This window comes from Schistosoma mansoni (genome assembly GCF_000237925.1).
Source record: "Schistosoma mansoni, WGS project CABG00000000 data, chromosome 1 unplaced supercontig 0034, strain Puerto Rico, whole genome shotgun sequence".
Taxonomy (NCBI): domain Eukaryota; kingdom Metazoa; phylum Platyhelminthes; class Trematoda; order Strigeidida; family Schistosomatidae; genus Schistosoma; species Schistosoma mansoni.
Window position 1 is genome coordinate 600,153 of NW_017385988.1, and position 27,718 is coordinate 627,870.

The 27,718-nt window shown below is 35.3% G+C and overlaps 1 protein-coding gene across 1 annotated transcript; it reads left to right on the forward strand.

Moving 5' to 3' along the window:
- Positions 1-2,021: 2,021 nt before the first annotated feature.
- Smp_085910 (TGF-beta signal transducer Smad2,putative) lies at positions 2,022-26,895 on the forward strand. Its single transcript, XM_018791864.1, has 8 exons — positions 2,022-2,407; positions 7,475-7,646; positions 11,849-12,324; positions 14,340-14,515; positions 16,681-16,931; positions 21,042-21,287; positions 24,115-24,397; positions 25,304-26,895. The coding sequence occupies exons 1-8, from the start codon at positions 2,186-2,188 to the stop codon at positions 25,425-25,427; spliced, it is 1,950 nt and encodes a 649-aa protein (XP_018644972.1). The 5' UTR covers positions 2,022-2,185; the 3' UTR covers positions 25,428-26,895.
- The last annotated feature ends 823 nt before the right edge of the window (positions 26,896-27,718 follow it).

A 27,718-nucleotide genomic window follows, 5' to 3' on the forward strand; every position in this document is an offset into this window, starting at 1 on the left:
TAAACCTGAATTTCCGTTTAACAGTGATGGGGAAATACCATCACTATATTTTATTCGCTGTTTAACGTACGAAAAGAATCGCTTCGAACAAGTACGGCTATCATATGCCAACTGTCGTTCGTAAGTGGTACGGGATTTATCTATGGTCTTTTCACATATATTCTGGATTTTTTATATTCGCACTTAGATGGTGCCTGTCCTGTTGACAAGAATCAGTCCCGGAAGTGCTTCATACGCTTCAACAACTTCCGTATTTCCTTATCAATCTGTGGAGGGCAATGTGATAGCTTACGTGTTGACCATGGGACAAACGGTTGTGTTACAGACTCGAATGTAGCCTTAAACGTATTTCATGCATCTTCCATCGATCCATCAGCATCGACCAACCAGTCAATCGAGATGTCACAGAATCTGAGTGCAGGAATATTAGCTCTCCAGATATTAGGGCGGGGTGGAGCAGATGCGAATTCTATACCACGTGTCCGGAAATAAAAAGAAAGTACAACGTGGTTACTATTAGGGGAAGGTGTTGAATGTCGACGACATCTTCACAGTGGTATGTGAGGACAAGGTCTAGCGATGACGAATCAAGTTCCAAGTCACTATGTGTCAGTTATACGATACATTAAACAAGTGCACACTGAATAATTGTTGATAGAAGGTCGCTATCGAAACTTCCACCTTGAGCTGTGAGCTCTATACAGTTGATATGTGGTGCGTTGAAGTCTCCAACGATGAGACAACAACTCTAAGAACAGGTGTGTCTTGTGATAAAGTCGTCAGCAAGACAACACAGACTACGATTTGTTCCTCCTATAGTCACTAACCTGTTTCTAGACCTAATTTTACAACATGCTACCTAACATGTACCACTAACATGTGCCTCCAATATGACCGATTGTGTGCGAAAGTTATCTTTAACATACAACATTATACCCCCTCCCTTGTGACTTATAACTCTATCACTTCTGATACAGATGTAGCCTGTAATGATGGGAGAACAGTCTATATCAACAGTGAGCCAAGTTTCTGTGACAACAATTATATTGGGATATAATTCATCCACTATCAAACTTAGCTCGGACATTTTATTTCGAAGACTACGGGCATTCGTGTAGCACACATTTAAGGTGTTTTGAGAATCATACGTTCTACCCATGCATGTCTCGGAAGCGTTGGCTTCCAAGACCTGATTATCCGAAAACCCTTAATCGTAATGTTCGTTTTTCCATTTGGCTTTCTAGTTCTGAACTCTGTAAGAGCATTCCTCCAATAGATGTCATCCTCAAGCGGCCAGTCTGGTAGAATACAAATATTTGAATCACGAGTTTTGTATGTGTTATTCAATATTACGTCTCTTTCCTCAAAATTCCTGAGTACTAACTTCAAGATCCTTGTTTGTTGGGTCTCGCCTCCAACCCATTTACCAAGTCTTGTTACTTTCGTGATATGTACCCCTGAAACCTCTTCAGGAAGCACATTTCTGATGACAGGTTCCAATCACTGCAGATAGTGTGCGTGTCATTTAGCAGGGTCATTGTCTTCCGATGATTCTAGATTCCAAATAATTAAACTAGGAACGTGTTCAACTTATTTAAAAGTCATGTTCACGGTTTTCGACCGTGATGTAAGATCCTACTTTGGTCAAATAAATCAAGCCAAAGTCGACCAAGAATGCTTTGATGTAGTAAATACACAAAAGCAAGATCAAAACACACAAGAACAACGACACTAAAACTGAACTTATTTCGCTTAAAGTGTAAACAGTAGTTTTGATGCGTAATTTACGATCAAAACCGTGAATTTAACTTAACGAGAATCAATACCGCTGTCCTTTTTAAATACCTTATCTCTTTAGTTTCGGACGAATTAAAACAGTAATTCTTCAGCAGCACAACTGTGGATTACCCTTTAAAACCATATTCTAGTTATAAAAGGGCTAATAGTACGTCACTTATGTCCAGTTCAGTTTCAGGTTTAAAGTCTAATATCTTTTCCTATCATAAGTTACTTGTACTCTAGGGCGGTTTACTTACGGCGCTTCTTTTGACCTTAGTACGTCTCGAGGGATTAATGATTTGTAAAAACATCTAATTCTGGATATATGCGTGAATTTCTATAAGCTAACACTGTTGTCTAATCACCAAAAGTGGTAGAATTGGTCCTATAGATATAAAGATTGGTTATGAGTCTCTTTACAAGTCCACCTCCAGTTGTGAAACGACTTATAAGTTATATCAAAGAAGGTTCAGACAAAGAAGAAAAATGGAAGGAAAAGGCTGTCAAATCGTTAGTCAAGAGGTTGAAAAACGGGACACAACTAGACGAACTGGAACGTGCCTTAGTTAGCCAAGATCCATCTACACGCTGTGTTACAATACCGCGTTCATTGGATGGACGGCTACAGGTAGGTTTGTGTGTCTGAGACTGTTTGAATATACAATTTGAGGTAATCAGTAAGCCGTTTTCTCAAGGGTAATTTCATTACAAAAGTAAACGCTTCTTTGTAAATAACGTTCTGACAGCTACATTATGCTTTCAAGGGGCCACAATTAACATATCACTGAACTAAAGCTGTCCATTTAGTTTCTATTCCCAAGCTTCTAAGCAGCTTAAAACAACTTAATATAAGGGTATAGCCCAGAAATTCAGGGAAAGCCTTGCAAAGTGTAGTTTTTAACCATAAAGTCACGATAGTGTCTGTTTATGGATGAATTAGAAAAGTATGCTGGAATAGATTGCATAATTGTGTAAAACTGTTATTCAGCCATTTAGTTACTGCCAAATCAGTCATTTTGACCTGTCATTTAATTAGTGTTTTTGCTCGAATTTTCTTTGACACACTCCCAGCTGAAAGTAAATACTATGATTCTATTTAATGTGTCTTATTTATTGCTCCAGTTCACCATAAGGTAGTAAAGTATATGTGACAGTGACTAGGTAAGTATGTCAAAGTTCACGTGGTTTTTGCTTGATAACAATAAAAAGATGAGTTTCAGGCTCTGTAAATAACGTACGAATAAAGCCTGTTGACAGGCGTCGTGTATTAAATATTTGATACTTCGCATACTTGATGATCAATTATCTCGGGATATTTAATCTAATAGTCATTAAAATTAGTGTACCAACCCACTTAATACTCAGTGACATGACACTATCGGCTGGATAGTTTCCGGAAGATACGCGAGTAATATTTGCTACAGCGAAATCATGTATCGGTCTGCAGTGAAATAATTTTTATCAGCAGGATGCAGAGATAATATGAAATACGGCGGACCACTATCAGTCAAGCGAGGAGTAGTGGTGGTGATTTAGGAAAACCATCCGGAAAATAAATGTCTGTCCTTCATTTTATAATCAATGAAACATACGTGCTATTTAAAGTATCAACCTCATCCAGAAAACTACCTCCCGAATTTCACAGCAGCAGCTTGGGCCCCCCCTGTTTCGTCACTTTTGGTCACCTCCAGACTTTCTGACCTATTCTTGACACTAACGCATCAATGTGAGCGATAACCGGGGATGATTTAACCATGTACTTATCACTCCGCCCGCCATGTTATCAAAACCTCGATAGGGTTGTAATTTCTACCTACCTTTTAGTTTCAGAGATTGTATTTACAGTGATAAGTTAATTAAAAACGGCCTAATGCATATATGCTGAGTCTAATTGTCTCTGTAATTAATGTAATGTGTCCTTAATCAAGCGGCTATATGTGCCAAGTTTTTGTCACCCAACAGAGTCGATGCGGCTCATAAGATAATTAAATTGGTCAATGCACTTGGCTTATTTGCTGCATATAGATTTGGCACTGGTGTAGACCCTTCCTGAAACTCATATGGAACAATACTTGTTTGTCACTCCAGCTGTGGAAACAGTAGTAACATCTATTAGTTATTTTAACTATATTGTTCCAAAAAAACCAATGGATTTTTCTTAAGTCTATTTCACTGATGGATTCGCGTGAACTCATCCCATCAGACTCTGAACACGACAAAGAGCGTAAACAAATTAGATCCAGGTTAACTAAAAGTCTAAAGAACGATCGTGAGCAGTGGTGGGCAACGAAAGCAAAAGAGATGGAAAAGGCAGCGGCTGTAGGCAACACCAGGCAACTATTCAGACTAATAAAAGAAACCGGAATTAAGAAGTCAATTGTTAGTGAGACAATCTCGGTAAAAGACGGAACCCTTATCTGCTCTCAGCCCAGACGTTTAGAACGATGGGCGGAACACTTTAAGGAGCAGTTCAGCTGGCCTTCGGCATCTGCACAACTACCCACTATTCCCAGAAAACCTGAATGGAACATTGAAGTAGGTCCCCCGACTCTAGCTGAAGTTCAAAAGGCTATAACTAATCTGAAACAAGGAAGAGCAACTAGTCCAGATGAATTGGCTCCAGAGGTCTTTAAATATGGTAGTCCAATTTTAGCGACTAGGTTGACTATTATTTTGGCTAAAATCTGGGAGTTGGACGTAATCTCATCCGACTGGTCACATTCACTGATTGTCCCAATATATAAGAAGGGGTCAAAATCATCCCGTGATAATCATAGAGGGATTAGTTTGACTAATATAGTATCTAAAATACTTGCCTCAATAATTATCAGGCGCCTAACTAAAACTCGTGAACTGCAAACACGAGAAAATCAGTCTGGCTTCAGACCTGGTCGTGGCTGTATCGACCACATATTCACTATTCGTCAGGTTTTAGAGCACAGACATGTTTATCGGCGTCCGACAATGATAGTTTTTCTTAACTTGAAATCAGCATTTGACTCTGTAGGTCGAGATGCTCTGTGGCAGTGTCTGTCACTGAAAGGTGTACCTCAAGAGTACATAAACCTTGTGAAGGCTCTCTACTCGAACACTACCAGTCGAGTGAGAGCTTATGGCGAACTGTCATCTGATTTTACAACCTCAAGTGGTGTCCGTCAAGGCTGTCCACTATCCCCATTTTTGTTTAACTTCATTATAGACCTGTTGCTGGAAATAACACTCTCGTCGACTGAATTTTCAGGAATTGATCTTCTACCAGGAGGTTCACTTATCGACTTAGAATACGCAGATGACATAGTCCTGTTTTGTGAAGACGCTGGTAAAATGCAGAGTCTTCTGTTAGTAGTCAGTAATAATGCCAGAATGTTTGGGATGCGTTTCTCCCCATCTAAATGTAAATTGTTACTCCAGGACTGGGATGAACTAAGGATAGGGAGTGAAGTAGTCGAACGCGTGGACAACTTCACTTATCTTGGAAGTCTGATCAGCCCTAATGGGTTGGTGTCTGACGAAATCTCAGCACGGATTCAAAAGGCTCATTTAGCTTTTGCCAACTTACGTCACCTATGGTGAAGACGAGATATCCGTCTATCAATTAGCGGGCGAGTATACTGCGCAGCACTTCGTTCTGTTCTACTTTACGACTGTGAAACATCCATCAAGAGTAGAAGATACTCGTAAGTTACTAGTATTTGATCACAGATACCTTAAAAATATTGCTTGCATCTGCTGGGATCACCGGGTGAGTAATAGTGAGGTTAGACACAGGGTGTTAGGGAATGATGGTAAATCAGTTGATGAGGTGGTGAATCTCTATCGACTGAGATGGTTGGGCCACGTGTTACGTATGCCTGAACACCGATTACCACGACGCGCTATGCTGACTACTATAGGGGATGGTTGAAAGAAAGGTAGAGGCGGCTAAACCAAAACATGGCATCAGTGCTTGAAGTCACCAAATTCTAGTGTGAGCCATATTGGTAGATGCAGACTACCTGGTTGGTGTCCGCGTGACTATCGTAACCAATGGTTGGAGACTCTGTGTGACATGGCTCAGAATCTATCACAATGGCGTAGGTGTATACACACTTTGTCTTCCCTTAAACCGTGAGATTAAAATCGCTTCATATCTGTCTTTCTGTACTATATTCTTATATACAACCTTTCTTTTATGTATTACCACCGCTAAATTAACTACTTCTATGAATCCGGTGTTGATCTTGTTGTGCTAACGACGTATGGCAACCGATGCATAAATGTGCCTGGTACTACGTTGTAGCTAACTGACTGACTATTTGTCACTCATGGCGTTTGAAAAAAATTTTCCAATCTGGCAGGAGATCAATTACTTAGAAATCGAGCGATGGTAATTAAGTCTCGGAGGAAGCAAGATCAAGCAGCATTGAGATAGTAGACGCAAATAACAGTTCTTAGTACATTCCGACCGAACAAGTAATATCTCGCTTAACAACCTTCAGCAGATTGACCTACTTTAGTAAATCCCTCAGTAACACTGTCGGAAATCCTATCAATCGACCAAGTGAAGTTCTGCTTCCACAACATGGAATACAAACATTGCAACCCTTAAGGGTCTCACTTGTTTTTTGAATGGATTTGTTATTGAATAACTGAAGCGAGTATATTCTTACATCTTTTGCCCTATGTCAGTAATTCATTAATCTATATTGACCGGGTTATACATGCTCCTCAAATACTATTTAGATTATTTGTTTAAATAGTTAATATCCTCTTCAATAATTACTGTGTCGACCATTGTAAAAACAAACTCTTAACTATCTAACTTTAACTGTTACCAGTTACTTATCGACCTAAATGACTACCATCCCATTAATGCTTCATTAACTTATTGCTGACTTATTAATTATTAATTTTCTAAGTAAAACCAACCAGATACAATGGATCTATTAGATTTCGGTTCTATTTAATCCAAACTTTCTTGTCCCATAAACTAACTTTCTACTTAGTTTAAGCTTCAGTAAGCTCTATACCGAAAAGTATGTCAGGTTTTCAACTGACCATTCAGGAAAATGACTTACTGTTAACCGATTTCGTACGTTCGATGCTCAATATATGCGTGAATGTGAAGGTTCGTGAAACTGATTAGTAATATTCTAAATTGTTTCACAATTAATCATCATGTTATACTAGGTAAGAAACAGTGAGCAATCAAACTTTAACTCTTGATTACGTCTTGGATACATAACATACAATCATAACCGACGAATAAAGCCAGTTATCTAAAATGGTACGAAACGTAAAATGAATCAATAGCGAGCTATTTCGTCAGTTAACGATTAATGGGTTAGTTTTTAAAATCGTTGGATTCATGGCTAGGTCAGTTGAATAATTTGTATTAACTAGTTCATAGTTCTTTTAATAAATATTTCTGTGTCTATCTGTCTCTGCATTCCTTTTTCTTAATTGTGACTATGCAGTTTTCAAATATTTGATTTTTGTATATTATTGAGTACTGACCATTAAGACTAGAAACCTACATTACTCTGGTCTGTCATAATGAAATGGTATGAATTTTTATGGAATTTAGATCATATGCCTCGTTATTTTATACATGGTTTTAGATCTTTAAACGGTTAGGTTGTAATTTTTCGTGTTGCTATTAGATACATTAATTATTTTCTTTCACACGTTTTTATTTGCCTTTGATTTTCACTAGGTTGCCCAGAAAAAAGGTTTACCACACGTTTTTTACTGCCAACTTTGGCGATGGCCAGACCTGCATACTCAGCACGAGTTAAGACCTATCGCTACTTGTGAATATTCTTTCCAATCAAAACGCGATGAGGTTTGTATCAACCCTTATCACTATCGAAGGATTGAAAATCCAGGTTTGTTTTATTTTCATTCTCAACATTGGTTGCTATCTTTGTAAGAATTTGTTTATCTCCTGACGGAATCGTTCTCAGTGCACTCTTGAGCTCCCGAAGTGCACTCTGAAATGGAGTTGGTTTATAGTGATAGTTTTAAAAAGATCATTTTCATGACTACCCCACGTAAATGTCGTTCTGTTAATTTGTTATGGGTTTTATAGTCCGACATTTGTGTTCCTAGTGTCTTTATCGTAATTTATGGTAACTATGGTTCATTACTTGCATCATCACCAGTAGAACTTCACTAAAAACCACCCATTGTTTTTTGCTAAACTTTCAAAATAAACTAACTGGAAGAAAACATATGTAGAATATGTTCATCGACTTCTTAAGTTTTCAGTTTTGCTTTTCATGAATGTCTATTGATCCAAAGTTAGCACAGGATATACTTCTGTATTGAGATGATGATTAATTAATTTATCAAGCATCATATTATATGAAAAATACACTCAATAAGTCAGTGGTTTTCATTTTCGGATCTTTTGAAACGCTTTTTCTGTCAAGTCCTAGTCAACAAATGATATGCTATATTAAATCAACTTAAACTAGAGGCGTAAAATATGTGATAGCTATCGATGTCTGTATTTCAAGACAAAGGATATTCGTAGGTTACTAGCATTTAATTATAGATTTCTTCGAAGCACTGCCCACGTATGTTAAAGAAAACATGTAACTAGTGCTAAGATCGGGCAGGGTTACCACGTAAAGATGGGTAATCTGTTGATTAGGACATAAATATTCGTGAACTGGGATGGTTTGGATATGTGTTACGTATCTCTAATCATTATCTACTTCGACTTGCAGTGTTCTATGGTTTAGGGGTAAGCTTTAAAAAGCATGGGGGTGATCAAATTAAACTTTGGCATCAGTCTATGAATATTAACAGCTGAACTGAACCATATTGATAGGTTAAGAATATCTAGTTAGAGTCGGCACGATTATCGTGACCAGTGGTTGGGGAGGTTAGGTGACATGAATCACTTGTATTCACTCTTATTTATTTAAATACATAAACATTGGCACAAGCGGGCACCAAATACATATGCGCTACACAATAATAGTGAGACCAGTAGCAGTTATCATTGGTAGGTTGGAGGGCTATGATACTGCCCGGGTGCCCAAACCGAAGCAAGTGCTTTTCTTAGGAGGACACATCCAGATTATTTGACCTAGACGTCTAATCCACAAAGCAATGGAGCAAGTTTAGAAGATTCAGTCCCATGGTAGCTGGTGATCAACAATGGGTTCATACGCCTTTTGTTCCCTCAGGATCCTGGAGTCCATGTGCACTATTGGTTTAGAATCAGGGTTTTGCAACTTCCCTAGGTGAACCCTCGCCCCCAAATGCCCTGATACGGCCGAGAGTAGGGAGAGTCCGCTCTCCCTCTCGAAATGCTCTCACATGGCCACGTGTATACAACCGCTGCCACGGAAGTCCTACTCACTGCCTTCTCGCAGCGGGAGTGCTGTTTACGAGATTGAGAGGACGAAAAGCGAATATCCGGTGCTTTAACCGGGTTGGTGGACACGGAAGGTCCGCCTAGGAGAGTTAGAAAACCCTGATTCCAAACCAATGGTGCACAAGGGGTTCAATATCCCGAGGGAACAAACGGTGTATGGATCAATCGTTGATCACCGGCTACCATGGGACTGCATCTCCTTACGATGCTCCACTGCCTTGCGGATCAGATCTTTAGGTCAAAGACTCCGGATGTGGCTCCCTAAGAAAACGATCTGCTTCGGTTTGGGCACCCGGGCAGTATCGTAGCCCTCACACAAATCAAATGAGATTTGTGTGGCGCATATGTATCTGGTGCCCCTTTGTACTAATATTAATGTGTTTAAATAAATAAATAAGGTGAACCCCCCGTGTCCAGCAACCCGGTTAAAGCCTCGGATATTCGCTTTCCATCCTCTCAATCTCGTAAACAGCACTCCCGCTGCGAGAAGGCAGTGAGTAGGACTTCCGTGGCAGCGGTTGTATACACGTGGCCATGTGAGAGGATTTCGAGAGAGAGCTGGTTCTCCCCACCCTCAGCCGTATGAGGGCATTTGATGTTTAAAATTATCTTGTACTTTTTATTCCGCTAATTGATTATTTGTCTGTTCCTATTGTTTTCTACCATGGAATTTACCTTTGGTTTTGTCTCTTTACTCTGATATGATATATCAACTTGAACCGTCGCACATATTTTCCAGGTCCTACGGTACATGTGAATAACTGACTTTACTAAGTCTACAAATACTCTGGTAGATTTCAGCTCTGTTTACATGATTTTTCTGTCTTCCAATAGTAATCAAATACATACTTTGTAAACATGGTTACCCAGAAAATTGCCATGTTTTTCAAATGTACAGAATTACTATCCTCCACAGCTTTTTTCACCAATACGTTTGGTATTCAGACTAATATACCCGTTGTTCCAGTAGGAAAATCTGACTTAAGTCATCTATAAGTTGGTCTTCACCGTTATATTACTATTCATACTAACAGAGCTACTCGTATACACGAACTTCTCGACTATTTACAACTGCTCATCATAGAACGACAAGCAGAAAAAGCAGGTCAACTTCTCACGCATTTTACATGGTCTGAGCATTATGATGTGCTAGTTAGTACTTTGAACACAATCACTGACAGACTTATAACCTTACGAGTATCACATGCATTATATGCATATAGGCTTTGTATGTTGTACACTCTTCATCTGTCCATGATTGGTTTACTAATTATCCGCTTACTTTTTGTACCATTTGATATTAGATTCTTTATTATTTGTTAAACATTAGAATTCCATTCCGCCCACTCTGTACAAACTTACACAGTCAAGGTTACATCATACAACCGTTAAATATTCATTCATACTTTTATCATGAACCGTGATAATCCAAAAAAAATTGTTATCAAGTCTATTTGGTTACTTGGAATGTTTTTCGAAATAATGTTATCCCATGTCAAACTTTTTAATAAATAATACTCAGAAACTCATAATTGTTTACATTTTCATTCCACACTAAAAAGTTTCTTCTCAATATAACTATTTTCAGTAGCTAAACCCGAGATATTAGCTTGTGTATTTCGGATAAAAGCTGGTTATTAAACCTAACAGGTGACAGTCACATATACCAATAATCTAACCTATTAAAATCGACTAGCATTAAATTTCAACCAGTATGTGACAAGTCTGATGCTTGCTCTAAATGCATCAGTGTGAACAGCCAGTTAGTACTACAAACTCTCATGTAAACTACTGTACTCAAAAGCTGTGTATATAAACCAGACTGGAGAAGTTCATTGTCATTGTGAGTTTAGTTATATCCGTCTGTGGAATTTCTCGCTTTCAGTAGTATATCATCAATAAACCTTATTTATTTATTTATGTAAACACATTAATATTGGTACAAAGGGGCACCAGATACATACGCGCCACACAAGGGCTACGATACTGCCCGGGTGCCCAAACCGAAGCAAGTGGTTTTCTCAGGAAGCCACATCCGGAATCTTTGACCTAAAGATCTAATCCACAAGGCAGTGGAGCAAGTTTAGAAGATTCAGTCCCATGGTATCCGGTGACCAATAATGGTTTCATACTCCTTTTGTTCCTCAGGATCCTAGAGCCAATGTGCACCATTGGTTTGGAATCAGGGTTTTGCAACTCCCCTAGGTGGACCCTCCGTGTCCACCGACCCAGTTAAAGCGCCTGACATTCGCTTTCCATGCTCTTGATTTCGTAAACAGCACTCCCGCTGCGAGAAGGCAGTGAGTAGGACTTCCCTGGCAGCGGTTGTACACACGTGGCCATGTGAGAGAATTTTAAGAGAGAGAGAGAGAGAAAGAGCTGGTTCTCCCCGCTGTTGGTTGTACCAGGGCATTTGGGGGTTATCAATGATCCTTGACTTCAGTTGTGTTGTGTGTCACGATGAATGCTATTTTTGATAGATTATCTTTATCTCATTACTAAACTCGTGAACCAAATTTAAATTGGTCTTAGTTTCATTACATAATTTTATTTTTAGCAGAAACCCAATTTAAATAACGAATGATACTTTCCGTCATGTCTTTGTTTCCTATTTTTGGTAACATTTAATAGTTGAAAGCTAGTAATCCATCAATGAACGTGTTTTATTAAATTAACCCATTAATTTTTGTCTATTTATAGTTCTCCCACCGATTATGGTTCCTCGTACAGTTAACAATGGGACTTCGGGAGTCACTAACGACAACAACACACATCGTGGTGTAACAGAATCATCTACTGAACGTTATGGAAGAGGTTCATCTTTTGGTTCACATCATTCTCGATACTCCTCTATGCACAATCAGTATCAACAAGGACTTCAACAACAACATCATTTAAACGCTTTACAGAGTCATCATCCTTCCACTGCTGGTTTAAATGATTCTATGATTATGGGAGATGATTGTGGTTCAGAACCAAATAGTTTAGCTGCCCTCCTAGCTCCTCCGTCTAAGCAGCCCAGACAACATCTTGCTACAGATGCTGTAACAGCTGCTGCTCTAGCCAGAGGTGATGCACTTGACGCGTATACTGTTGCGAGTCGAGCAATAGCTGGTTTAGAAAATGTTGGAAATGTACTCGGTGGAACGCATCCACCGTGTGTGAGCCTTCGAGAGGTAATTTGTTCACTTAATTTTAAATACTCACTTATATTTGCAAATAGTTGATTACCCACATGGTTTCGGCAAGTTTTATTTATCTCCTTGATAGTTGCTTAGTTATTTACGTATCAACATCAGTATGACGCAATGCATGTGGGTATTAATTTTAGCAAAATACAAATATATGTGTGTGAAAAAAACTAGTGTTATAAATTTCATTCTTCTAACTGATGTGATAGTACCACATTACTAATGTAAATTTCAGTATGATTGTTTCATATAATCTTATTATAACCGGCGAAAAATCTGGAATTTGATTTTTGTGGTCATATTTACACCTTGTGTGTTCATAGAAGTACTTGCTTATTGGCATGATTGCTAACTTCCACTGGTCAAATTTACTGAAGCTTGTACCTATGTACACTAAATCACCATCTATGTATAAACATTCGTATTAATGTAAATCATCTACAGGTTTCTGTACTCGGTTTCAAGTCGCATTATCTATATGAGGAATAACAATACTGTTCGACTGTTGTAACTTATATACGTAACGAAGGATTTGAACCTGTAACTTTATATGATTATTAATTGTTTATAAAATCACCACTTTATCAACAAATTTGAATTAATGACACAAAATAACTTATAACGACGTACCGAAGAGCTATCGAGATTTTTAGGTTACTCTGAAATTATTAGTACATCATCCGCAACATCCAAAAAGAACGTTTCTGCACATGATGAGTTTTGATTTTATCACCGACCTATTGGTAACGTAATATGACCTTATATGAATGTGTATTGGTTCAAGTCACTACAGATTCACATTAGGGCAGTAATGGAAAATTTGTTAGAGCAAAGATGAAGCACTAGAAATAATTGTTTCAGTGGTAGTAATAAACAAGAAATAAAAAACGAGTAGAACCGAATAATAAGAAGTATAAAATCATTCCCATGATGCCCTCGTACGGCCAACGGTGGGGAGAACCAGCTCTCTCTCGAAACGAAATCCTCTCACATGGCCACGTGTATACAACCGCTGCCAGGGAAGTCCTACTCACTGCCTTCTCGCAGCGGGAGTGCTGTTTACGAGATTGAGAGGATGGAAAGCGAATGTCAGGCGCTTTAACTGGGTCGGTGGACACGGAGGGTCCACCTAGGGGAGTTGCAAAACCCTGATTCTAAACCAATGGTGCACATGGACTCCAGGATCCTGAGGGAACAAAAGGCGTATGAACCCATTGTTGATCACCAGCTACCATGGGACTGAATCTTCTAAACTTGCTCCATTGCTTTGTGGATTAGACGTCTAGGTCAAATAATCTGGATGTGTCCTCCTAAGAAAAGCACTTGCTTCGGTTTGGGCACCCGGGCAGTATCATAGCCCTCCAACCTACCAATGATAACTGCTACTGGTCTCACTATTATTGCGTGGCGTATTTGTACTTGGTGCCCGCTTGTGCCAATGTTTGTGTTCAAATAAATAAATAAAGTAATGCTAAAACTCACTTTTAAGAGAAATATAAAAAGTAAATATATTTTCTGCACCACTATGAATGATTTCGGAATTCGACACCCTAAATCGTCGACCCTATAGTATGATCGCCACCCAAACTCCATCCAGAGACTCTGAATCTTTCCATATGGATTAGATTAGTGTTTAATGACTTCTTCGGTTGACACAATATATTACTTTGCCCATCTTCAATCTTTTTTGTTAACGTACTGCTACGCTAGCTAAGATAACATATCGGCATGAAGGTAGACTAGGAATGTTTAGTAGTTTCAACCACTTCAGTTAGTGAAGGTTTACTGTTTCATTAGTCAACCTACTTTTCCTACCCAGAAGGTCACATTTTGATTCTATAAGTAATCTAATGTAATTATTGAGTTTTCATGATACATCCTGTAGACCGCTCATTTGAAATTATGATAACTATGAAGGAATATATGTGTACAACAAACAATAATCATGGTAATTGTTTACCCTAAACTATTGAATCATATATTTAATCCCATATCTACAGGCTGCTGAAAATATGACTCTGGGTGGACCCCCTAATTTAGTTGGAACGCCCCCAGCTCCTCCTCATACAGGCTATCAATCGTCTCTTATGAATGTAGTGTCCAGTCTTAGCGGAGATGGTCGTGATTTCGCCCGCAGTTTAGGTGTAGCAAATCACATTCACAATGCTACAACAAGGTTTGTTGTTTGGTTCTTTTTAATTCTAGAATACTTACTTGTTTAATAAAATGATTCGACATTTTTAAATTATTCTTTTTTTTGTTGTTACAAAATGATTTGAAATAGGATTCTGATTCAGACTTATTACAAAGGGTTGTTTCATTTTCCCCATATTTAGATGGTGATAACTTTCACCTTATATCAGCAAAATATTCATCTGTCAGTTACAAACGCTGTAAGACCCTGTACAAATGTATATCACTATATTTTTCATCCGAACACTTGGAGGAAAACTGACAAAAAGAAAAGCAGTGGAACGAAATAGTATCACTCATAATATCAGTCAGTCAGCTCCAACGTAGGACCAGGCACATATATGTATTGGTCCACGTTGCTATACCTCATTAGCACAACAAGATCAACACCGAATTCATAGAATTAGTTAATTTAATGATGGTAACATAAAATAAACATTGTATATCAGGATATAGTAGAGGAAGAAAGACAGATATGAAGCGATTTTAATCTCACGGCTTAAGGGAAGACAAAGAGTGTATACACACCTACGCCATTGTGATAGATTCTGAGCCATGCCACACAGAGTCTCCAACCATTGGTTGCGATAGTCACGCGGACCCCAACCAAGTAGTTCGCATCTAACAACATGGCTCAGACTAGAACTTGGTGACTTCAAGCACTGATGCCATGTTTTGGTTTAGCCGCCCCCAACTCTCTTCCAACCATCCCCTATAGTAGTCAGCGTTGCACGTCATGATAATCGGTGTTCAGGCATACGTAACACGTGGCCCAACCATCTCAGTTGATGAAGATTCATGACCTCATCAACTGATTTACCATCATTCCCTAATACCCTGTGTCTAACCTCACTATTACTTACCCGGTGATCCCAGCAGATGCGAGCAATATTTCTAAGACATCTGTGGTCAAATACTAGTAACTTACGAGTATCTTCTACTCTTAATGGCCATATTTCGCAGCCGTAAAGTAGAACAGATCGAACTGCTGTGCAATATACTCATCCCTTAATTGATAGACGGATATCTCGCCTTCGCCATACTAGAAGAAAACAACATCCCAATGATCCGTCATTTTCTGTGATACCTTGACTAAGATTAATCCATGACAAATGGAACTTACGTATATGAGTAGTGTCTTTTTTGTCGGTTTTTAATATGTAATGAGTGAACTCCATATTTCCTTTTCTTCTGTTCCACTGACTAGTTGGTCAAATCATTTGAGTAGACTCAATTTGAATCTTGTATTCCACATCGCAATAATAAGTCTTAGGAAAAAAATATAAATATTTTATGTTCGTAATTTTTTGACTATGATTTTCATATACATTCGTATGAACTTCCATTCAATAGTAATTATCTTCTGAAGTAAACCGCATATTGTGTAGATCCGTCATTTTTAATGTTAAGCTATGGTATGCGGATAATCTGTTGTTTTTAAGTCAGTTGTCAATCATAAACAGTGTATGACGTAAGACAAGTTTACTGAATCGAAGTTTTCCATTTTCATATTAGCACAGAGAAAAAGACTTAGAGGAAACTACAAACCTAAAAAAACAAGTGTCAAAATAAAACAGTACGATAGTAAATAAAAACAAAACGTAGAAAATGTTATCCTAAAAGAACAAATGAAATATGAGGTATAAAAATATTGAATTTAAAGATTAAACTTCAGATGAATAAAGCATCTACAACATTGTAACCAGTTTTGAACCACGTCACTCATAATCTCCGTTTCATTCATTTTGTTCTAGATCATCAGAAATTCTAAATTCTTTACATACATCCTCAAGTTCGATAATGATTTGGAATAATATATTTTTACCAAACGTTTTAATTCTTCCTCACAAACAAATCAGAATTTTAATTCATACGATATGATTTTGATCTATCCACAATATTCTATAATTCTGTCAATTTAACCTAAGTTGTCCTCTGATCTCTTTGGTTCTTTTCAGTTCAACCAAGTTTAATTCTCCCTGACAAAGACTTATATTTTACTGAAGAAGTACAAAGTTGTCTCTTTTTTCAACAATCTAAACCATTAATTATGCTTCCTGCGTAACCTCTATAATTATTATCTGAAGTTTCAATTTTTTGCCTTAAAAAATATACCACTGAATTTTTCTAAATACCATTACTCCTTAGGTCACTTAGTATGAGTGATTATCCAATTCCTGTGTCTGCTTGCCAAGAAGATCGTTCTAACGATTCTCAATGCCTAGGTCCAAATGCTGAGAATTTGAGTTCAAGTTTTATGGGTCAGTCATCATCAGTTTCCTCATCTACAACTCAGAAAGCTCCCAGTATTGCTGGTGCCGGCCCGTCAATAAACTCTCCTGGTACATTGTCATCGGTTGAAGAAAATTGTATTAGTGAAGATGACAATATGGATCTAGGTATGTATTCATGCGTATAGTTTGTTTGATAATAAGAATAAGTTTTAATATTTTTTTCACTCACTAACTTTTAATTATAAATCTTTTTCAGAAGTTTTTATGTAACTGGTATAAATTAATTTAACTTATTTATTACAGAGTACAAGTCTATGTATTCAGCTTTGAGTCACATTGTTCGTTTTTGAGAGCTAACGATACTACTTAGCTGCCTAAACTAGAGAAGATGATGTAGAGGTTTCAATCTCTTATCTACTGATTGTGAAAGTGGAATGCTTTAACCATTAGATTACGCAGTGCTACACTACACCAGTAGTGTTATGAAACAAGATTATCTCGAATGGTGCTTGAGGTGTGTGGTCGATAACCACTTTCTGCATCGTAGAAGAAAACTTTTCAATCTATCTCGAAAGGAAACTAGATTAGTAGTATTCTTGGCGACCTTGTAGCGCGGCTACAAAGTTCAAGGGGTCGTACATGGCTTTTTAGGAGTTCTTACTGTGTCAGTTCTGTACATTAAATGCCTTACCATCACTGATAGAAATTTGTGGAATAAGGTGAAGTGTGTCATTTCTTAACCTTTTATTTAAGCAGTAGTAGCTTTGAACTCATATATCATATTTCCAATGAACGCTATTCAAGTCGAATAAACCGATTAAATATACTTATCTTACTTTTAAGTTACCAATATAATTTAATATTTGTATTTATGCTCAGAAACATCTAAATTATGCTTTGTTAATTAGTCCACTTATTTTATATCTATGTTGTCAAACATAAACATAACTGAGCAACTGAAAAAAACTCTCGATCAGAAAATAAAGTATGAAAACTTTCCCCTTTTTTCCTCATAACTGTTGAATACTATTGTTTATATATAGAGAGGTAGCTTATTGGTTAGGTCATCCAACTTACAACCACTCGTAGGTTAAAGCCTCACTCTACCTATTCAGTTTAGATGGCCAAGCAGTGTCATCAGCCTTTATACATAAAGTGTAATGTAAAGCTGAGTACACGAATCTATACTTGGTCATACTAAATTTCTTTTGTTCACTGTAACCATGATATAGCAGTGAAAGGGTTCAACTTCAAACCATCAGGTTGTAGGTTCAAACTGTGACTCAACTATTCTGATTCAGTTAGCCGAGTACATCAAAATTTATTTCGTTATTACTAAATTGTATTAAATAGTCTTTCACCCAACAAACATATATCTTTATTTCTCAACTTCATAGCTCATAGGTGGTTAGTGAGTTGTGTTTAGGTTACTTACAAAATGTCATCTTTCTATCCTATAATTAATTATGATTCATTCTCTGTAATATAAAAATATCATTAAAAAGTACTCTTAGTAGTTGTCATGTAGGTTTTCTGCAGTGTATTCATCTTTTTCCAGTGACTTGATTATTTTCTTAGCTTCCCCAGCCCTCTGTTATTATTATTATTCTCTACTCATAGATATGTCATAACACTATATAATTCTGTTTTAATATTTAGATATTTATTATTATTATTATTGTGTTATTGCATATGTAATTAGTCCAGGCCACATGTTTATTTAGGTGGGAGAGATAGACTTCGTGTGTAGATTCTCTTCATTGGCATAAGAGAATGTTAATGATGATGATGATGATGATGATGATGATGATGATGATTGAATTGTGTTGACCAGTAGAATTACAATTCAATTGTTTTGTTAGAAATCTATAGTCCATGAAACATGTGTACACGTATATATGTGTACACGTATATATGTATATATATACTTGTTGGCATGTATGATCTAGTGATAAATGAAGTTAAATGGAAAGTTTACATTCTCTTCAATTAATATCTAATAGTTTCATCAGTGTGCACTAAAGTTTCTTGTCTGCGTATGTGTGTAGTCACTTTGTATATATATATATATATATATATATATATATATATATATATATATATATATATATATATATATATATATATATATATATATATATGGACATGTTTTCAAGCTACGTATTTTCATATTTAATTGATAGTTTGGTGAAATATTTATTCATCATACAAACGCGCACTGCCAAGGTGTCCCGTACTAGGACGAGATGCCCATACAGTGCTTCCAGGTTTTCAATGGTGGTCTAACTAAATTTGGTTCGTGATTTCGACGATACGTTGTTTGTTTGTATGCAAAGTTGTAGTAATGACAGAAATACAATGGCATTCCAAAGAGCCATTAAAAACGTGAAATGAAGGATTATACAGCTATTTTCATTTAATTTCACAACCTGTCCCCTTAATCCCTAAATCAATTCTATCTTCTAAGTGTGTAAATGTAAAGTCTGAATTCTTCCAGTAATTACGTTTCAAGTTGATAGCGATTTACAGTTTGATGGAATGTAGAGTTCAGTATTACATTGTCGTGTTGTTTACACCAAATAGTTTATAATACTTAACACTATCAATCATTTGATTTCGTACAGTTTCAATGTTATGCAACAGTCCAGTTTATTTACCGTAAAGACATCTCTTGCAAATACTCATGTGACTGTACATTTAAATTTCGTTTCAATAGAAAAAAAAACAGTAATTTTATTTACACTATCCTTTCATATAGATTTTATATCGTATTCTTGAACTGAGGTCTCCTCGTTTAATCTTACCTGCTATAATTACGACCATAATTCTATCATTGTTTATACTATTCATCATACGAATTTCATTGCGTTGTACTGATATAGTATGGCAACACGTACTAACGCGAATTTTCTTCCAGGCTATACGTTGATTATGACTGACTGTATTTACACGATTAAGGATAATTCCGAGTAGATTTAACTAGCAAATGTAAACGTAACGATTTCTATTATAATTAAGGTTGTTTACCTTTAAATAAAACCCTTCATTTCGTGATTTGGAATTGATTACAATTAGTACTATGAATGCATAATATATTACAAACCTTCCAATCTTATATTGAAATTTCTGTCGTAAGAACATTACGGTAGATGTGTAGACTTGACTTATTTAATAAACCATGTCATATTTTCCCTGGAACACAAACGAACGTAGCCAATAAACCCTTAACCAATTCTATTTCCTTTCCAGCTATCGATTTTTCACAAAACCAAAGATTAATTTCCATTAGAGATTAATGTTTTTTTCTTTAACTAAATATAAAACAAAGTGTCCAGGAATGTCATTAGACAATTTAAAAACTACGTTACATAGAAATTGAAATTAAGCAAAAATCAGAAAAGTTGAATGTGTTATATCTTGTGGTCGAGTCGATGCCCAGTTAATGTATGACGTGACAAAACCGCCAATCAGAGAGCAGCGAATTATCGATTGGAACAGTGACACACGAAAACCGTACGAGCAGTCTAGGGTGCTTATCAGTCCTGCTTCTACCTAGCCCAGCCAGTTAAGTCCAAAACATCAATAACAGCCTCTGCGGTATGAATCATTGTTTGTCAAACATACCAAACATATACCAAACAGACTGACCGGATCGTATTAATAAAATAAAAAATAACATTTGTACAAAATTCAGCCAAATGTGGCTGTGAATGTGAAAGACTAATTAATAGACTAGGGATAACTCAAGAATGGTAAACCGTATAATAATAGTTTATAGTTCAAAATAGTATTACAAATAAAAAATTTTACAACATGAAGTTTAGAAACGAATTATTAATATTTCAAATTTCAGATATGATGAGAATCATCAAATCAAATTTGTTATGTCGATTGACTGCGTGCGTTCTTGCCCAGTTGATATATATGACGTTATAAGACCGCCAATTAGAGAGCAGTGAATTCTCTACGGGATACAACAAAATTGTATATGATAGTTTGAGGGGGCGAGAGGAAACAATTTTATTCCAAGTTTATATTTTTCCTTGGAAGCAGTTGCTTGATAAGCTATTTTCTCATTTTCATCTATGATGTATAATCTGAATAATTTTTAAGTAGATATTAGTCTACATATATGTATTATTTTAACATAGGTTAGCAACAATTTCATTCTTTCCATTCTTCCTATTCATATAAAGTTCCTTATACACTACGAAACCTTTTTTCTCAATGAATCTTTCATTTGTGTTTCCTTTTCTTGATTTTATTTTTTTCCAGATATGTTAAGCGATGTTCTTATTGATGGGAATGAAATGACTTCAGTAGCTTATCAAGAACCTGAATATTGGTGTTCATTATATTATTATGAAATGAATACTCGTGTTGGTGATACATTTCATTGTTCTAGTCCATGTTTAACTGTTGACGGTTTCACCGATCCAAATAGACACAATCGTTTCTGTTTAGGTCTACTATCCAATGTGAATAGAGGACATCAGATTGAGCTAACAAGAAGGCATATTGGTAAGTTGATTATAATACATTATATATTTGTATGTTTAAATACAACGTATTACTTAGTACTATAGAAAATTCTACCAGTGTTTTTTTAGTATTTCTGACTAACACAAACGAAACAAGTAACGAGAATGTATAATATAATTATATATTACGAGAATAACTCAAAGTTACTAATGAGTTAGTAGAGTAATGGCTCAATGATTAATGCGCTCGGTTTTGAACCACTAAATCCTAGATTCAAGCCCCGCACCACTTCGGTTTAGGCAACCGGATAAGTATCATTGGTCCCCATGTTCATGTGCCAGGAGAATGAGTTAATTTTAATAAAACAGTGAGTGATTACAGGACAAAAGAAGTAGGTTATGATTAACGTAAATACCACAAATTTTCATTAGTTACACTTGAAGTTACAGCCTACCAATGTTTTCTAATACATGAATTTAAGCATTTCTAATAATTTGATTAATGCAGTCGACATTATGCACTTGGTTAGTTGAACTTCATAAATTCATAATCATTTTGTTATTGAAACCTTATTTCTGACAACGATACGGCTCAGTAGGCTATCCAGGTTAGGTAATTGGATCCAAAACGATGAGTATTTTATTCATTTGTAATGTTCATAGTCGGTTTTAAGAAGTGTCACAATATCTTTATGCTTTAACTAGAACAAACAGTATTCTCGGTAGATTCTCCTCTTGCAATAGAATTTTTCTGTAACAAACTGTAAATGTTTATTAATCAATGAATACTTCTAGAGTAAGAATACGTTTTCCTCAATCTTTAGTCGTATTAAAACTTTGCGAATAAATCTTGTAACATCGTTAATGGATCTTATATTCAATTTATCCTTGTATTTTGGTAGGCATATATGGAGCTTGATTAACATTCATTCAAAATTCATTTACATGTTTATTCGAACATTTAAGATGTTCGGATTGTTTTTATGAATTAATGATCCAACATTTCAACTAATGTTCTCTTCTTGTTTGTTGATGTGTTTGGCTTTCGGGAGTTTTTTTTTATCTTCAACTGTTACGTTGATTTTTCTCACATTCAGTCGGTTGAATTCGATTTCATATAAAGAGATAACAAAAAATAGTTTATTTGATGAATCTATTTTCAGCTTATTTCATCTTCATATTTTTTTGCCTCTCGCTTTTCTGTTTCTACAAAACAAAACAAAAGTTTTCTATTTCCCCTATCCAAAAAGTGAACTGGGTGGTGGGCAAAGTTGGGAAATCAACATTCTAAAGCTGGTACTTACTGTTTCTATTGATTTTTTCTAACAGATCGATGAGGAGTGGAATGTGATTGAAAAAAAATATGTATATTAGTATAAATCGATTTACAGGTCAAACTTACTATCCAATATATGTCCTTTAAAGTTAATGGTTGTGTGTGTGTATATGTATATACATACGTGTGTGTATGTGCTAAGTGAATGAAGTCATTTATGATCGAAATAGTTAAGTGATAGAAAGTTTTCTAGGTTAAATAAAACAATAATGATAATCGTGTATTGTTATTTCTTTTTTATGACATTTTTAATTGCTAAGCTAACTTTCCAATATCTGTTATGTGTGTTATTTATGGATTATTAGTATGTATATTTATAACATAGTAACCAGTATCTATTGTTACTTGTATTAATACATTTCTATTAATGGTTTGGTTTTCATTTAAACTACATATAATATGAATTTCTTTTAAAGTTTACTCTTGGTTAGTAACTGTTATTATTGGTTAGTTTCTCCATCTCTAGTGACTATGTAATGAGTTTAAAATCTAATAAACAAAAGTTATTTCAGATGTATATATATAGGTAGTTTGCCCTTCTCTCTTTGTGAGATTATAAATACTAGTCAAAGTAATAAAAAATTAACTTAAGTCAAAGTTCATTATAGTCATTTCACTCTTATCGAAATTACATTGTTTAGATAATATATATTTCTACTAACTAGATTACTGTTTTACTGCATGAAATGTACTTGCCATAGATTTCTAAATATGAATGGCTAATATGGTAAAATAATGGGCTTTTAGTTGTCTTGGTTACTGTCATGTAATTAATACTAGTACTGTTTGGTAGTTGGAACCGATCAGTAGGATGCCCTGTGTCTAGATTTCATGCTAGTTGAAATTCCCTCAGTAATTTTTGTTTGCACTCTTCAGTAAACTAATAGTCAAATCCGTATTTACCAGCATTCCAATGAGATTATCGATTAGCTATTCAGTCCTTCTATAGAAGTGAGTAGTAAATGGATTTTATATTATCTGTTCTGTAATACTAATCAAGTTCTGTGAATAAATTTAGGATGGGTTCACTACTGTGAGTAATTTTACTTTGTAATGCACAGTGAAATCACAGGTGATTTGAAAACTCTTAGAAGGAGTTATTAGCACTACTCGGTCTTTTTTATATAACATATTTACAATGTACAACTTCGTTTACGTGACTCTCAACAGCATTTTTGTCTATATGAGTTATTAATACTACCCCCTGTTCCTTCCTTCGGACTATTACATGGCCTTGATGTTGTGGACTGGTTAACTCATAGTTTTGTTTCGTTTTTAACAGTAAATTTCTAATTAATTATAACAGCTTTTATTATAAATAAGATTTTACAAAAGATTACATATTTGACTACATCCAATTTCTTTCATTCCATAATACCAGAGGTATTCATTTTTAATATTACTGTTGGGATAGATTTATAGGAATATTCTATATCGGTTGGTGAATGTAGTCGGTCGATAAATTATGACTTTTTTTCATGTTTATTGTTCCTTGTCTTATTCGCTACTATCTTTTCTCTTTTAAAAATAGGTAAAGGTGTTAAACTTTATTATATTGGCGGTGAAGTATTTGCAGAATGTTTAAGTGACAGTGCTATATTTGTTCAATCTCCTAATTGCAATTATATGTATAAATGGCATCCAGCTACTGTATGTAAAATTCCGCCTGGATGTAATTTAAAAATATTCAATAATCAAGAATTCGCCAATCTTCTTACAGAGAATGTAACTAAAGGTTTTGAAGCTGTTTATTCACTAACAAATATGTGTACTATACGAATGAGTTTTGTCAAAGGATGGGGTGCTGATTATCGGTATGTTCAGTATCCTATACAATATTATCCAATATTCAAATGACTTTACATGAGGTATATTTTTTGTATGAAATTTGTTGATAATATTTGACCAGATCATATCTGATACCCGTGATATGGTAGATGATTTCACCTGTTATGATAATTCAGCAGGACTATTTTGGCTGAAAATCTTGTTCCTTCAAGTTTTTTAATGCTGGGTAAGCTGATAGGAGGGTAGCACTGCTAAACGAAATCGATTTAGGGCTCAATAATAATATCATACTCCTAGTTATACTGATGTATGGAAGCTGTAAAGTATTCCTTAGCATATTAAGTGTTGTTGCCCTCTCACATTTATTTATTTATTTATTTAAACACATAAATATTGGTACAAAGGGGCGCCAGATACATAGTAGGCAGTATGGTAACTAAATAGATTATCTTATTTTCATTAACTAAATTCCTCTATCGTTGACTAGCCGGACTTCATGATCAAATTCAGATATCTATACTAAACTATACTTCTTTGAAGACAGGTAGTTTACTTGCTTATTAAGTAAATGATTCGGTAAGCACTATTCAAGTTGAAAACGAATCTTCCAGTATACAATCATTACTTTGCTTGAGTCGTTGATCACATCTACGTATTTTTTTTAGTGTCCAATGTTGTAATTTAAAGAAAATTTTTGGGGGAAATGCTGTATGTTGTACAAAGTTAATGAGAGTTTTGAGATAGGAAAAATCATATTTAAAAATAATCAGCTTAGTTTATAATATCTACCTACAGTTACACCGACTAGTTTCCTTCATTATTCTCTTGTCCTTGATAATCTTTTATCCGTTCTCTACTAACTTCTGTGTGTGCGGCGTCACTATTTTGTATGTATCCACTTACCGTCTTACGTATTTTTTCCTTATTTTCAGCCGACAAACTGTAACTAGCACTCCATGTTGGATTGAAATTCATTTGAATGGACCTCTACAATGGCTTGATCGTGTCCTTAGTCAAATGGGCTCCCCAGATCATCCTTGCACATCTGTCAGTTGAACTAATGAATCTATCCATTATTTCTGGATTATTATTATAATAACCGTTAATGTTCAGGATAAATTATCTCTTGTCAATAGTATCTTTTCCGACGTCTTTCGAATACCTAAATAAAAATCAAAGCAATTATTGCATACTTATTAATATTATTGTTATTCCTTTCACTGGATTTCTGGCCACCGACGACACTCCTAACTTTAACCCAAGTTCAATTTATCCTCAATTACAGTTCTATGTTGTCACTTGATTATTATATCACTATTATTTTAAACGTTTTAATCCTTCTGAATGCAGTTATATAATGTTAGATTAATACCATATATTCATTGATGACAATTTGACATTGATTATGTATTTCATTACCTCCCTCTTCAACCTACTCCCTCCCCATTGTCAACCATTTTCTTCCGTTTTTATTTTGAGGACGTAAGCAAGACATTCTTCGCCACTGTCTTACTCATTATTATTGTCTTTTTTTTACTCCTGTGTAGTTAATCATTCCATGTTGTTTGTAGACTCTCTCGCTACCCTGCTTATTCATTACCGCCTTACTTCCTCTTTGGTTTTTTGTAACATCAGGTACTTTATTTATTTAGTTTTATGTCAGTAATGATTTTCAGACGAATAACTCTTGTCGTTATTGTTACTGTCATTGTCATTTTATTTGTATCATACTTCCTCTGTTGAGAACAATGTCTTGCACAATAGTTTCGTTTCTCACGAGAACACATTAATTGTATCCGTTTAACCTTTGTCCATTATCGACAGCACCACCCTCATCATTATATTTGTTAGCAGATGTACATGTTTTAAATGGTTGATTGAAAATTGTCTCTCTTTTTTCTAAGGAAATTCTTTTGTTTTGTTTCGTCAATAGTGAGCGCCGTAATTTTCCACTGGGTTTTTTTGTATGCTACTGAATATCGTCACTATTATTATCAATGTTGTTACTATTGATGTATGCTTATTTTATCTTTAACAACTACCCGGTTAGTGGTGGTCTGTTTCACATGGGTTTCTGTATGATATATATATATATATATATACGTATAATTTATAACCCATCCATTAATTATTATAGACTTTTCCTGTTGAAATTCAGCATTTTTTAGTTGGGAATCAACTACCATGACGATTCTATGTGACGTCGGGTTTTATCGTTTTTTTCCAGAGATGTTGATGATGGTGTTGGTCATCTTTTTTTCTTTGTTATCATTACTTTTGTCTTTTTTTAAATTTATGTGTGTCTAATGCGTAGTGAACTGTCACCGATATGTTTGCTTGTTTTCAGATCTCCTTTTAATCAGTAGAGGCGGCAGTCGGTGATAATAAATATCCAGTGTTTGTAATTACTTTAGCCCGATGTTTTGTTAAATATTTTTTGTCCTATGACTTTAAAAAAACTCTTATACATACATAAGACAAGTCATTTTGGCTCATATATAAATATATTAACCTGGTTACAGTTAACTATTTTCCTTTTCAACTTGATAATAAGTATAACATTGAAAAAGAAATTTAAAATGGTCTATTAGGTTGTATTATACTTTATTTCTAAGAGATATCGAGTAGCTTTTGTGTCAGCATATTACTCTATTCTCTCCCTCTATATATATATATATATATATATATATATATATATATTCCTCATTGATACTTCTCTGTCAATATATGGTTACCTTTGGTGTTATATTTCATGGCTATTGGTTTTATTCGTACAAATGTTCGTGATCGAAAATAACTTGTTACTTAGATAGACATCAGTTTTTTCTATGATTCAGCATACTTGTATCATTTGATTTTCATTATATACAGTAATTCTTAAGAAATTTTCATTTTAAACATCAGAATTACTTTTTCACATCATTTGTGTTAGTTGTCTATCAGTCGAAAATTGACCAAGTTTAATTTTGTCTAAATAATGACAATGAACAAACATACTGTTACTCAAATGGGTTAAAACTACAATAACGGTTAGGATACTGGCGACAGTCTTATAATCCAAATTAAAGTAACTAATAGTTATGTTTCTTATTGTAAATGTGCTCCGAATTCAGTCATGTTTCATTGTTTTACAAATCGAGGTACTTTATATTTTACATTATATTCATTACAAGTAGAACTGTTCAAATAATTTAAAGTTATCGCTAATGAGAAATTAGAGAACGCATGGCAGATCCTTTGATTGTTTAAATGAAAATGATTTTGTGTAAAACCAATGATAGTTTAATAACAACTGACGTCGGTAACTCATAGGTCACGGCAGTGGTTTTTTTCTTTCATCTACTGTT

What these genes read in the sequence shown, in the direction of transcription:
- Smp_085910 (XM_018791864.1), top strand. Translation starts at nt 2,186, where the DNA reads ATGAGTCTCTTTACAAGTCCACCTCCAGTTGTGAAACGACTTATAAGT. An exon ending in CATTGGATGGACGGCTACAG is followed by an intron (nt 2,408 to 7,474) that starts GTAGGTTTGTGT and finishes GATTTTCACTAG; the next exon opens with GTTGCCCAGAAAAAAGGTTT. An exon ending in GGATGGGGTGCTGATTATCG is followed by an intron (nt 24,398 to 25,303) that starts GTATGTTCAGTA and finishes CCTTATTTTCAG; the next exon opens with CCGACAAACTGTAACTAGCA.